General features: G+C 37.9%; 1 protein-coding gene and 1 pseudogene across 14 annotated transcripts in view; one reads left to right on the top strand and one right to left on the bottom strand.

The window, feature by feature from the left end:
- The window catches only part of TRIM37 (tripartite motif containing 37), a 162,144-nt gene that overhangs the window by 96,489 nt on the left and 50,979 nt on the right, over positions 1-14,676 (bottom strand). For all 14 annotated transcript variants that reach the window (XM_074319740.1, XM_074319741.1, XM_074319742.1 and 11 more), the window contains 3 exons: positions 11,904-11,989; positions 7,753-7,947; positions 2,135-2,443 (listed from right to left, as the gene is read on the bottom strand). In XM_074319740.1, coding sequence (XP_074175841.1) covers positions 2,135-2,443; positions 7,753-7,947; positions 11,904-11,989 — 590 coding nt within the window. The remainder of the gene's footprint in view (positions 1-2,134; positions 2,444-7,752; positions 7,948-11,903; positions 11,990-14,676) is intronic.
- On the top strand, positions 13,494-14,276 carry LOC109449739 (PDZ domain-containing protein 11; annotated as a pseudogene).

The raw sequence follows: 14,676 nt of genomic DNA, 5'->3' as shown, positions 1-14,676 counted from the left end.
ATAAACAAATACAATGAAGTATCATTCAGCCATAAAAAAGAATTAAATAACACATGCTACAACACAAATGAACCTTGAGGACATTATGCTAAGTGAAATAAGCCAGACACAGAAAGACAAATATTGTTATGATTCCACTTATATGAGACATCTGGAATAGTCAAGTTCACAGAAACAGAAAGTAGAATAGTGGTTACCAGGTGTAGGGGGAAAGGAGGAATGGGTGGGTTACTGTTTAATGGACACAGAATTTCATTTGGGGATGATGAAAAAGTTCTGGAGGTGAACAGCAGTGATGGTTGCACAACAGTGTGAATGTTCTTAAATACCATTGAAGTGTACCTTAAAAATAGTTAAAATGGTAAATTTTATGTTATTTATATTTTACCATAGTAAAAAAATTCATGCTTAAGAAAATGAAAACACAGATAACAAACTCTTTCTTGACTCCATACCCTGTCCAGGCACCAGCAGATTCACTGTGAAACTTAAAGAAGCTGGGCAGGCATGCTCGCTTCTTGCCTCATTCACTCTTCTGCTATACTCCTCCATGAAAATCTTAAAAGGGTCACCCACCCATTCATCTTGACACCTCTCAATGGTATAACCACTCCCCTTCTTTCTGAGATGCACTTTTATTTTTCAGATATTTGGGGTATTTATCACTTCCAGTTTTTCTCCTACCTTTATGATTGTTCTTTTCAATTTCCTTTGCTGGCCTCCCCTTCATTAACAGGCCTTTAAAAGTTTAAGCAGAGCCAAAATTTCTCTTTTCCATTTAAACTCCCTTCATACTTGATCTTATTCAGTCCTTGGCTTTAAACAACATCTTATACTATTGACTCCCAACTGTTTATATCGTTTTCTGACCTCATCAGCTTCAGACTTATGAGGGATATCTAGCAGACATCTCAAATCTAACACATTTAAAAAAGAATTCCTGATTTCCTGCCCCTATTCTCTCTCCCCAATCTCCACACGTTTTTCTTCCTTATTTGCTTTGCACCTCAATTAACGACACCAATAAGTCCCTTAGTCCAAAAACTAAAACATCATTTTTAGTTTTTTTTTTCCTTAAAACACTATCCAGCCTTTCTTAACTCGACTTGGGGGAAAGAACTGAGCCCTTCTGGTCTAAAATATCCACTGTATGTAATGGATTAAGTTATCTTCTATGTAGCTAAAATAGTACTAGTTATGTACCATCCTTGGGAGAATTAGGAGAGAAGAGAATCTCAGTTATTAAAGGGTGCTAGACTATCAGGAAGTCCATTTACTCACTGACACAACACCTGAATAAGCCACCGAATAAGCCACCATATTTCACACAAGCTATTGTTATAGGCTGTTGACTGATATCACAACTCCCATTCTCAACCCTTTTCAGACTCTTCACACAAAAAGCAAAGTAATCTTTTTAAAAGGTAAATCAGATCATAAATACCCTCCTAATTTATATTCTCTTGACACTTCCTCCTAAAACCAGAATAAAACTCAAAATTATTTATAGAGGTCTTAGAGCCTGCCTATCTGACCTATCTCCTATTACTCTCCCCTCTGCTTTGTTCACCACATTCAGCCATACTGGTCTTCCATCAAGCCTTCAAACATGCAAGGCAAATCCTGTTACCATTGACTTTGCATTTTCTGTTCTGCCTACCCTCAGGAGTGCTCCCACAGATCTGTGTATGGCTGCCACCTCCTCAACCTTCAGGTCTCAGTTCAAATGCTGCCTCCTCAGAAACTTTGTCTGACTAACCTAACTAAGGTAGCACACTGCTCACCTGCTCTTCCCATCCCACTCTTCTGTTTCCTTCACAGCACTTTTTACCAACTGAAATTCTGTCCACCTGTCCACACATTTTAATGTCCAATTCCCAGCACACAAAAGCAAGGTCCATGAGGTTAAGGATTTTGTCTTATTTACTGCCCGGTACAGGATACACAATCAAGAAATGTTAGCTTTATTATATAGTAGAAAACACAGGCAGTTTTAGATGGGAGAAGAGGCTATCTGTATTTGCAGTCTCACTTCATTGTAAGAGAGATGTTTAAATATTATCCTGAATAAAACCCTGCAGTCGATCTTCCTAAATGCCAGAGAAATGGCACTAATAGGATCTTTTTCACTTACAGTTTCGTATGTAACAACTGGCAACTGATGACTTTGCCAAGAGCTCCATTCCCAAATCCTGTAATCTGCCAGAGTTTTCAGTTCCACATGCAGCCAGAGCAGCCTGGTCAGCAGAAAAATGGCTTGTTTGCATGTCTCCAGAAGCAGCACTGCTACTTTTTATTTCTGAAAGTGTATTCTTTACATCAGTTTTCATACATCGGACTTCAGCCATTTGAGTTTTGAGTCTTTTTAGCATCTTTAAGTCAGAGGGCACTCGCCACATCGCCTGCTGCTTCCTTTGATCTTTATCTTTTCGAGAATATGACGCTTCAGAGAGAAAGTGATAACTCAAGTTAATACAGACTTTAACATTCATGCAATACTTTTGTACCGTGAACATATGCAGATTTGATGTGTAAATAAGCTAAGATGCTTTAGATGGTATCAATAATAAAAGCATACATTAAATTCCATTAAAAAAATAGTCACAAGTATTTAATTTTATTCACAACTTCCAAGTTAGAATCTGGGTCACATTATCACTAAAATCTGAATCATATATTTAACTTTAAATGTTTAAAAAGCTGCCCTAGTGCCTGTGCTTCCTACTTTATACTTCTCTACTTTTCTCAGGTTTTCTGCACTGAGGTTTTATTATGGTCATAATTTAAAACTATTTTAAAAAACCAAAAAGCCAAATACTTAGTTAAATCTGCATACATTATATATATATATATATATATATATATATATATATATATATATATTAAAAAATACCAACTACATTCAAAAAGTTGATTTACTGAACTAATACTCAATGCAGATGCAGCTATTAAGTGCCATGGGACATATAAAAGAATAGCTCCCTGTCCGAATCTGCAGCTACTAAAGTAGCTAAAGTTGTTTTTAATTTTTCCCCCTTACCCAAATATTACAATGAGAGGCATGAGAAAGGAAAACACAAACTTTCTACTGCAGGAATGAAAAAAGAGGTAGATATCTTGGAAATCAAAGAACACTGACTCAAAGCAGAGATCAAACACCCCCTTTCATCACCCCAAAAAACCACACATGTGCACACCCACAGGCACACAGCCTTCTAAAGCGAACAACAGGCAACCTAAGTGTTTGACAAAGAACAAATCCTTTGTTAATAGAAATGATAGCTGAGCCTGCTTACACAATGCAACAACCTTCGCCATAAAAGCGGAAATACAGTAGTACCATGTTTCTCCGAAAATAAGACCTAGCCGGACAATCAGCTCTAATGCGTCTTTTGGAGCCAAAATTAATATAAGACCCAGTCTTATTTTACTGTAAGACTGGGTGTAGTGTAGTATAATATAATATAACATAATATAATACCGGGTCTTAGATTAATTTTTGCTCTAAGACGCATTAGAGCTGATTGTCTGGCTAGGTCTTATTTTTGGGGAAACACGGTAAAAGGTAGACACTGTAGTGTGTCCAACAGCCATACCCCCACTTCCTTCTAACCTTGCCAAAAGGACCCAGATTCTGTTCAGGTATCAGGTGGGCAGCAATGTGCTAAGGAAGGTTAGGTCCCTCCTTCACCCCCAGTGGATATGGGTCCAGGACTGGTCTAAGCTCCTTCCTCTTGACAGTGGTTAGGGTGGGCACACGACTCAGTGCCAGCCAAAAGTCTGGGACGGGCATACTTCTGGGAAAGATTTTCAATCCTGATTGGAAGATTTTATTGTGTTGATTTATTTTAAAACATCTATAAAGAGCTTACTGTCAGATATTTGAAAAATATTAAGTAATTTAATCTTCATATCAATCCTCTGAGGTAAGTACTATTATTTATCTCCATTTTATAAACGAGGAAAGACACGAAAAGGTTATACAATATACTCGAGGTAACATGGCTAGTAAGCAGAAGAGCTTGAATCCAAAACAAGAAGTCAGCCTCCAGAGTGATGTTAATTATTAGTAACTCTGCTCTCCAGGGTCGCAGGAATAGGGTCTGTTTTCCATCCAGTCTTTTCCTTCCTGCTAGTGACACATTTCTGTGAAAACATGACACGTGGAGCTATTACCGTGAGAGAAGAGGCAAGACAATCACAGGAGGCCCTCACCCAGTGCCCTGTCTTTAAGTATCTGATGAACTTGAGATCACCTACCTCCAGATTTCTCAATGTGCTTAAGAAAGAGCCTTTATTAGTTAAGCAACATTGACAATGAGAAGTCATCCTTAACTGGCCAAGTTACAAGGTTAATTAGAATTAAGACTCTCATCTGTAAATTCTCTCACGTTATTGTTATAACCTTCAGGTATGACAGCTCTCTACAGCATCTCTGGACTTCAGCATCTGTCAATGCTGCCACCCTTCTGGGCACCTAAGCTTCTTCAGAGTCCTCTTTACCACATTCCGATTGGTTGCCAAGCCCTATAAACTCTAACTTTACGAGGTTCCAAATATTACCATAGCCACACTATAAGTAAAATCTTAATTATATGTATATTGCCTAGATTAATGTATTCCCTAGAGGTTAAGCAAAACTTTTATGTCACAAAATTCTGAAGACCTTACCTGAAGCTTTACATATTTTTAATCATATGATTGAGAAAATACAGATGTGTATGAATTTGCCCTCTTATACTAGGAACCACTGATTAATAGTACCCCTGATTAAACTTCCATTTCTGATAGTTTTCTGGGGACTCTCACATTTCTAAAATATGGTTTGAATCAAACCACTCGTAAACTAAAACAATGATTCTCCACTGCCCACTATGAATGCCTTTCATAGAATGAACCCAACTTGACTTTCTAGTTCTACTCACCACTGCATGTACCTTATAATCTGGTTCAGCTACATTACCTGTTGGTTCTATCCTGATGCCTCTTATGATGCTCCTTTTATAGCACAGTAGTTAAGCACTTGCAGTGAGTCTGAGAGTAGGTGTTTATTCAATATGAGTTGAAAGGAAGAATAAAAGGATAATAAAGTAATACTATGAACAACTCTATGCCAACAAATCTAATAACCTAGATGTACTAGGCCAATTACTTGAAAATAAACTCACAAGAAGAAATAGACAATCTCAACAGACCTGTACCTATTAAGAAATTGGATAATTAATAGCTTTCTAAAACAGAAAGCATCAGGCCCAGATGAGTTCACTGGAGAATTTTACCAAATATTTAAGGAAGAAATTATACCAATTCTCTATAAACTCCAAGGAAAGAAGCAGAGAAAATACTTCCCAACTCAATCTATGAGGCCAGCATTACTCTATACCAAAACCAAACATAGACATTACAAGAAAACTATGGAGCAATCTCTCTCATGAACATAGATGCAAAAATCCTCAACAAAAAATTAGCAAGTTGAATCTAATTATGTGTAAAAAAAATTATACACTACAACCAAGTGACCCCAGGTATGCAAGACTATTTCAACATTCAAAAAATCAATGTAATCCATCACATCATTATCAACATGCAAAAAGCACTTGACAAAATCAGACACCCATTTGTGATTTTAAAAACACCCTTAGTAAAGTAAGACTAGAAAGGAACTTCCTCAATGTGATAAAGAATATCTTCGAAAAAAACGACGTAATGGCGACAAACTCAAAGCTTTCCCACCAATATCAGGAACAAGGCAAAGATGTCCCCTTTCACCACTCCTTTTCAACATCGCACTGAAGTCCTAGCTAATACAGTAAGATAAGAAAGAGAAATGAAAGGTATACAGATTCAAAAGGAAAAAATACACAAAGAACCAAACAAACATCAAAACGTAAGCAAGAATTTAAATAAAAAGAAAGCAGGGTCTTCCTGCAACATTTGCTTTTAATATCTTCTCACAGATAGGTTAATATCATTTGGCTTCCATGACTGTTCTCGTGGTTTTTGTCCTTCCAAAGACTCTGCATCTGGCTCATCTTCCACACACTCAGTAGAAACAAGTGTTCACCATGATTATGTCCTTGACCCCTATCCTTATATTTTCTTGAAACGTTCTCTTTTGCAATCTCATTTCCTTAGTTTTTATTACCCAATATCATCTCTAGGCAAGTAACTAACCTGTATTCCAGTTCTTAATTTTTAGCTGTCTACTAGGCATCTGTACTTTGATATCTCAATAGTTATGTAAAACCAAAGATGTTTACATCCAAGACTTGTTCTTCCTCTCTACTATTTCCTCCATCCTCGTCATTTTAACCACCTGGATTTGAAACTCAAGTCATCTCATTTATATCATTTATTTTATTTAGAAAACTGAATTTTTAGAGAACGAACATCTTATTCTGTTTCTACAGCTTGCATTTTTTCCGGTAACACTAAATATTTTTAAAAAACATGATTTTACCTTTCTATAAAATATACAATTGCATGATTAAACTAATTTTTCAACCCTAATAGTATTATTGGATATTTTCATACAACTGATTGTTTTGTCTTTGGGACATACTCCTATAAGAGAAATCACAAAATTAAAGGGCAGAAATAGTTTAAGCCTGCTATAAAATTTTCCTTCAGAAAGGTTAAACCAATGTACACACCTACAGAACCAGAACTTACCTGTTTCACTAGGTCTTTGCAAACAACACTGGTTATAATTTAGGCAAAACCTTTGCCAATGTGATAAGTACTTTATACAAAAAGGTATTTATTGATTACAAGAACTATGTATGATTTTTATTCTTTATAATTTCATGTTCCAAGTTTTATACAATAAAAATACCTCAGAAAAAACAAAATTATGTACAATGTGCTAAGTGTTACAAAAGTACAAGTATGATGGTAAATGTACTTAGACATAGATGAAAGGCAAGTGGTTTCATATCCTGGTGGAGACTTTCAGGAAGCATACCTTAGGAAGGAAGAGGCCTAAATAATCCAGACTCTGAGTCTATGACCCACTAGAGCAGCTCTATTTCTATTTTTCTACACTGAGGCTCTACCTTAGATTTTTGATTGAAAAATGAGTTCCGCTGCTTTAAAGAAACATCACTGTTCTAAATCATTGATTTGATTTCTATAATATTATTGTTTATGAAGGTAAGAAAATGTTTAGTATATTTTAAAAAGCTTTCTAACAAAAATGGTTTTTAAAACGTGTCATTTATAGGTAAATCTTTAGCTGTTCAAAACGATTATGCCTGAGAGTTTAAAAAAGATCAAGTTGATTATTTAATATGTGTGCGTATATAATTTCTCTTCAACAAAAAACCTCTGCATATACACCACATAAAACACTGCTGCTAACATATACATTTTTAGGCTACTGAACATCAAAGTATGAGTAAACCATCTTTTTCTATATTCAATTTAGAAACAGTTCCACTTGGAAGTTATGGTATTCATGAAGCCCACTCACAAAGGAAAACTGTACTTCATATGGATCAAATGGTCACTTAGATATTATACAATTTAAATGGCAAATAACATAAAAACATTCTTCCAGGCATTTTGACACTATTTTTTGCACAAAAGACCTTTGAACAGTAACAAAAATTAATTTGATTGATGTCATTTTTATGATAATGAAGTCAATTTGCTACAGAAACATACTGTGCTCCAGCATTTAGATGAAATACTTGGATTAAAAGTGAAGAGTTCTTTTGAGGAACAAAAAAAGGGAAACCATTAATATTTTACCTGTGGGCTGCAAAAGTGAAGCAGGTGGGCGAGGCTGTAAGCCCCACAAATTTTCCATACTGCTCCGGTCCTTAAGGTCCAACAAATGAATTAAAATGAAAGGATCAATGTCTAATAAACTACTGGAAGCAGCAGAGCATAAATGTGCTCTTCGTGACATCCTGCTACTGGCACCAACATATCCATGGTTACTACCTGCAAAAGAAACAGAGACGTAGAAAATGCATGGTATTTGCACTAATTTAAGTATACTTAAAAGAAAAGGTAAACTGGTTAATGTTGTTTGAATGCTCGCGTATGGACCTATCTTAGGATAGGATAGGTTTTCATGATGAGAAGCACAAAGGAAGTAACTGGACTGCCAGAGAGGGGTACTGTGCCCGAGCACTGGCCTCATTACTATCCAGAGTTCAGGAGCAACCCTGAACCCCGTCCTGAGCCCTAGAAATAAACAGGTGACAACGTACACAATATGCACAATTAGGGGGACATGAGTGAGGCAAAGGAGAATATATCCATAACCCAGGGGTCTTGGATAAAAGAAAAATCCTCACACTACAACAGATCCCAAGGAACTAGACACCAAGATAAGAATCTTCTCCAGGTCGCTGGATAGCAAAATGTACAGGTTCAGGACAGCCTGGAAGGCTTTTTTCTTGGCTGGATTAAGTACTGGAGTGCAACTAGTTAATGACCAATGCGTAGTATAGACATCCGTAAGCAAATGTCCTGTTTATATCGCCTGTGTTGGACTAAGCTCCTTAAGCCAAAGAAAACATTTGACTTTTCTCTAGGGCCTCATACAGTGCCCAGCAAATATCAAGTATGAAAATGTTACTCCTTCAATAAAGCTATTTAAATATATCCTAAAGAAACACATTTAAAAATGTTATACGAAGCAAAGTCTTAGATAATGTAGAAATAAAATAATCAAGTACTTATTATTCATGAGTATTTCAAAGAGATCTGGCAGAAAATAACTTAGGAGAAAGTTCAATTATTCAGAAGCTTCAGGCCAATTATTTACTTATATGTTTTTCATCTATATTCACATTCTCATGTCCTCATTTTCTTCTACTTCTTCCTCTTCTAAGGATTATTATCCCACTGCCAATTTTTCATCCCACTCTCTGTAAACATTGCAACTCATATTTTAAAAAGGCAGAAAACTATCCCTCCTCCATCTTGAAACCTTCTTAACTCTATTCCCTTACAAGGGAGTTCACAAATCAGGATGCATATCAGTCCGCTGGAAGAGTTTGGTGGAGTTTTAAAAATTACAGATTCCTGGCTCCACCCCAGATGTACTGAACGAGAATACCAGAGTAGGACCCAGGAGCTTTTTCCAAAAAGTTACTCAGGTGGTTCTGAATAGTAAGTAAATAAGCTCAGTAGCCCAATATATGGTATCTACTGCCCTGATATCTGGTTCTTTAAAAATAGAAGTCGCCCATGTTAAATGAACTCACAGCACAGAAAGGAATGTTAGCAGTCTCCAGTTTCTCACTGCTCTTCTAGGTCATTATTCTCACCAATGAGCAAAAACTCCTTTCCTTTGAGGTTTATGCCCTCTGGCTACTGCCTCCCTGGCTCCCTCCCATCCTTTCTACTCACTTATGATATTCCATAAAGGCATGGAAGACTTTAGTGTCTATTTCAGTTAGCTCTCTCACCGCTAACACCATCATGCTGGGTGTAAGTGTCTCAGATGTAAGTACTTCGAGCCTAACGAATGTTCATAAAGTACTGGCACCCCAACCGCCCCCCCCAATACCTCCTAAAGTTACTTGCTAACCTTCCTCCCCAAAGGTAACCTCCATCCTCATTAAATACCATACAGTCGTTTTGCTTGTTTTTGAACTTTATATAAATGTGATGATAGAGTACGTATGTACTCTTACATCCCACTTCTTTGATCAACATTGTGTTTATGAAATTCATTTGTGTTGCTATGTAGCATCTCAGTATATGAATACACACTATATATACTATAGCTCCAGATAGCAAAATAGTACCCAGTTCCAGTTAACTGCTCAGTAAATATCTGGTAGATGAATTAATTGAAAAATGTAAACTCTTGTTTACCCAGTGTGTGTAAAAATGTTTCATACAAGAATTTCCATACAACAGTTTAAGAGAGGAAATCACAGATCTAACAAAAAAAAAGCTGAAAAATATTCAACAACCTTGACTCAGTACTCATCTTCCATTTTATATCAAGATAGCCTCTGAATTTTTCTATATAATTTAAAACCTTGAAAATTACACTCACAACTTAGTTATAAAGTATATTTGCTTAACATTTTTCTGAAAAATATTAAATGATCCCTGTTATACTGTTAAGTGCTAGGGATACAAAATTAAGATTCACATCATCTTGGCTTCACGGAGGCAGAGATGAGAGGGAAAATGGGCAGCTAAGTAAGCAGTAAGAATAATGTTTAATATGAATTAAATAGGCTCTAGAGGGTTCTAATAGGTTAATTTGAGAGAGCAGAAAAGATACCCAGGGCAAGCAGTTTCCTAGGACTTCCAGGAAGAAATGAAATAAAAGCTAAAATAAAGCAAGAGGAGTTAAGAATGCTGAGACTGAGGAGAAGGTAGAAGGAACAACGTGTTGGGAAGCAAAGATGTGAGTGATACCATGGTACATTTGAGGGGCTGAAAAATGACATGGGAGTGTGAGAGAGGTAAGGCTGAAGAAATGAGCAGGTGCCAGCGCATGAAGGGCCTCGTGTACCATATTAATGAGTTTGGACTTTATCCTATAAGTAAATGGAATCCACTAGAGCGTTTTTAAGTAGAAAAGTGACATGATCAGATATTAATTTGAAGAGGAATAAAAACCTCATCCTGAACACATGCTGTGGTAAACAGAATTAAGGGGAGCAATAATGGATACAAGGAATCCAGATGAAAGGCTGTTTTGAAAGACAGTGGCCTTTCAAGAACAGGGGAGTAACAAATGAACTCAGGCACTATTTAGGAAGAGAATCAACAGATTTGGGTAGAGCCTGAGGGAGAGGAAAAGGTGAAGGATGTAGAGCACTACCAATCGCAAAGACGGTGGCTGTATAGGCAGGCTGGCAGATGAAAAGATGATTTCTGTTTGGAAGAAGCTGAGTCTGAGACATCTAAACCAGACCGCAACATGAGTCTGGAAGTCATGAGAAAAATAAAGGCTAGAGACAGAACTTGAAGAGGAATCAGCATTTGGACAGAACTGATACGCAGATGTCCCTGAGATTACCCAGATATAAAGTGAAGAGCAGGAAGACTACAGGGCATAGGTTGGAAGCTGAAACACTGAGGACCAGTATTTAAGAGAACTTGAGTTACCCAAGCATGCTATACAACATGCCCATGCTCACACCACAGGCAGCATCAGGAAAGCAGAAGCAGCACGAACTGCCTTATAACTGTTCTAACCAAGATGCACCTATTAAAATAAACAGGTCTAAACACACAAAAGAAACACCCATTATCTAAGTCAGTTCTTCCCAGGAGGAGCAAGGTATTTGACAGAAAACTGGTTCCAAGAAAATGACCATGTGAGGTTCTAGCCTGGCTGTACCAGCAGCTACCTATGTGATCTGGGCAACTAAATCTCCGAGTTTTCTCCATGTATAAAATGAGCTCTCAAAAAGTCCTTTTTAAGTCAAAGACTCAATGAGTCTATTCAGATTATTCCACCGTCAAGCTCAATATACAAGCAGGACATACATCATAAAAAGACAGTATAAAACAGCAGATAAGACCATGAGCTTTGAATTCAGACAAACCTGGAACTTTAATTCCTCTCTTTCGTTTACTAAATTGTGAAAAGATAGCAAATTGCTTTATTTCTCTACATATCAGTTTCTACAGCTATAAAAAGTAAATATTAAAACCTATCTCACAGAATTTTATAAGTAAATGAGACAAAGTATACAAAGTGCTTTTGCACAGTGCCTGGTACATAAGAACACTTACCAGAATGTTAGTTATTATTATTGTTTTAAATACCATTAGTGATATACTCTACACTCCACATATAAAACATAGCACTTCCGACACCACAGGCAGAGAGAGCAGTGACTGCCACATATTACAATATGATACAGTCAGAGAAGAGCAAAGACAAGCCCGCTTGTGGGGCTTGGCCTCTGTACCTGGAGGTCTTGCAGCAGCTGCATCTTCCACGAGCTCTCCCTCTTCCAATTCCATGTTGTTGTATTCCACATCATTTTCTCCAGACCTAAGAATATACAAAATTCAAAGTAAGTACAATTAACATTATTTGCCCCACCTCAATGAATTTTATAGCAATGGTGCATAGCTTTTTCCTGTGAAGATAGGACATTTCTAAATACAAAAATAAAGAAAAACACTTTTGTCATTATCACACATACAGGTAGTGTTAATGTTCAAACTACCTTTAAAAAAAGGCCAAAATAGGTTGGCAACGTTTAATTTTTAAAATAGAAAACCTGAGAGCCACTGTAAGCAGAAGAGATTATATTAACAGCTTCAAAGAGTCTACAAGTAACTTAATGGTAGTAAATTAGGCTTAAAACACTACATTTTAAGGTTAATAAAGAAAGATGCTCAAATTACAATACATGATGAAATACTATTTTCTTAAAATATTATTTCAGAAAAGAAGATGTTACCTCCTATCAAAGTCTCTCATATCAGAAGTGTCTCCGACCCAAACCCAGTATGACCTTATTGTAAATGGCAAAGTACATATGGAAAAGCACTCATCAACGTTAGTTTGGGCTATTTTTTTAAAGTCTTAAGATCAACTCCCAGCTTGACAGCATGCATGGGTAGCTCTGTAGATATGTTCTCCAGTGACACTGGTGAAAATTATTTTGCAAACAAAAATTTGAAGACTCTGGAAATAGTTCTAAGAGCATACAGCAAATGAAAACCGTCTCAAGAAAGTGTAGTAAAATTTGGTAAGAAGAGTGAGTCTCTGGTGCGTGAACCCTCTCCTTCCTTGCCTCCCAATTCAGTAATACAGAAATTCCACTCCAGACGGGTGCAGCCAAGAACATAAGGCTCCCATTTCCTTATGCTCCCAATAGAAGGGCTGTACTTCCAGGAGGAATAAGATATCAACATTTCTCACCCTTCCCCAGCTACCTGTTGCTGAAGCTAAGGTCAGGTATATGTAGCCAAAAGGTGGGGATTCCCTTCTTCTACCCAGACCCAAGACTCTACCTTGGGTGCAGCATGCTGAGAATACTGAGACCCAAGTCACCCTTGCCCCAATTCACTTGTAAAGCAGAAGTCCAAGGCCTGAGAAGACAAGTTGAAAAGATTTGAATCTACAGCCAACTCCCCTACCCACACTGCTTCAGCTTCTAAGTGGGAGAAATTAGCACACCTTGGCCCTCACTCCAGCTTCCGAGCGCTCGCTCAGAGATTTTGCCTGGGTAGAGAAGCGTGCTATAAAACAGAGCCACAGAGAAATATGTAACACCACTAAGAGCACAAAGTTTCTCTGCAACACTACTTAGGGCATAAAAAGAATCTCAAACGAAATCCAGCAAAACATAAAAAGAATTATCACAGCAAAGTGAGATTTATCCCAGGAATGCAAAGTTGGTTTAAAATCCAAAAATCCATTAATGTAATACATCATGTCAACAGAATAAAAAACAAAAACCACAGGATCATCTGAATAGATGCAGAAAGACACTCCTGACAAAACCCAACACCCTCTCGTAATAAAAGCACTCAAGAAACTAAGAATGGAAGGGAACTTCTTCAACCGAATGAGGAGCACCTATGGAAAAACCACAGCTAACATCATAATTACAGGTGAAAGACTGAAGGCTCTCCCTCTGAGATCAGGAACAAGACAAGGATGTCCACTCCCACCAATTATATTCAACGTTCTACTGGACATTCTAGCCAGTGAACTTAGGCAAGAAAAATAAGTAAAAAGCATCCAGATTGGAATAGAAGTAAAACTATGTCAACTTACAGATAATATACTGTGTACATAGAAAAACTTAAAGAATCCACTGGCCTTTTCGACCCCTTTGAGCATCTGCTTCCAGTGCCCAGGCTTAACCGGCGGTGAGGGAGCCGGAGGTCGCTGAGACCTGTCAGGGCCTTGTGGAAAGGGACAGCCAGATTCCTTATGGTGACTACACACTGGTTTTCCTGCGTGCCTCTGAGACTCTCCCAGCATGGGTTCTCCTCACAAGAGTATACCACCCAGACGACAGCAATGAATTGACCCAGTTTCTGCCCCGAATCACCACACTAAAGAAGCCCCCTGAAGCTCAGTTGGGATTTAATATCCGAGGAGGAAAGGCCTCCCGGCAAGGCACGTTCATCTCCAAGATGATTCCTGACTGTGCACGTCGAGCAGGACTTCAGGATGGGGACCAAGTCCTAGCTGTGAATGATGTAAATTTCCAAGATACTGAGCAAAGCCAGGCTGTTGAGATCCTGAAGACAGCCCTTCAGCTGTCTGCTTCTTTCCCTACAATTACCATCGCCAAGAAGAAAGGACAGTGCACTAGAAGAGTTGCAACCTACAGCCCTCCACATGGAATCTTCCAGGACAAGCTGGCTAGGCTTCAGGGAAGCCCCTTGGGAAACTGTACTCTCAGTCCCACCCTGGCATAGCAGAGTGGGGGTGATGGGGAGACAGGAAGGCCCAACACTAAGCCAGCTAGCTGACGGCATTACCCAAACTGCTGCACTTTTAATTCCACGGTTTTCTACGTGATCTTCACTCCTTGAAAAGAGGAGGATGATGTCTGGGTAGAGCATAGCTTGTGGGAAACTCTGCTAGAAAAGGCAACTGACATTTATGGAATACCATGTGGTAATACATGTATATATTACCATTTTCATTAGAGAACAGAAACCAGTAGGAAAAAAAATCTTGGGGACCTTCCATCTAATCTGCCTGGCTAT

This window comes from Rhinolophus sinicus, linkage group LG15 (assembly GCF_036562045.2).
Source record: "Rhinolophus sinicus isolate RSC01 linkage group LG15, ASM3656204v1, whole genome shotgun sequence".
Lineage (NCBI taxonomy): Eukaryota > Metazoa > Chordata > Mammalia > Chiroptera > Rhinolophidae > Rhinolophus > Rhinolophus sinicus.
This window is presented reverse-complemented; position numbering and strand designations above follow the sequence as displayed.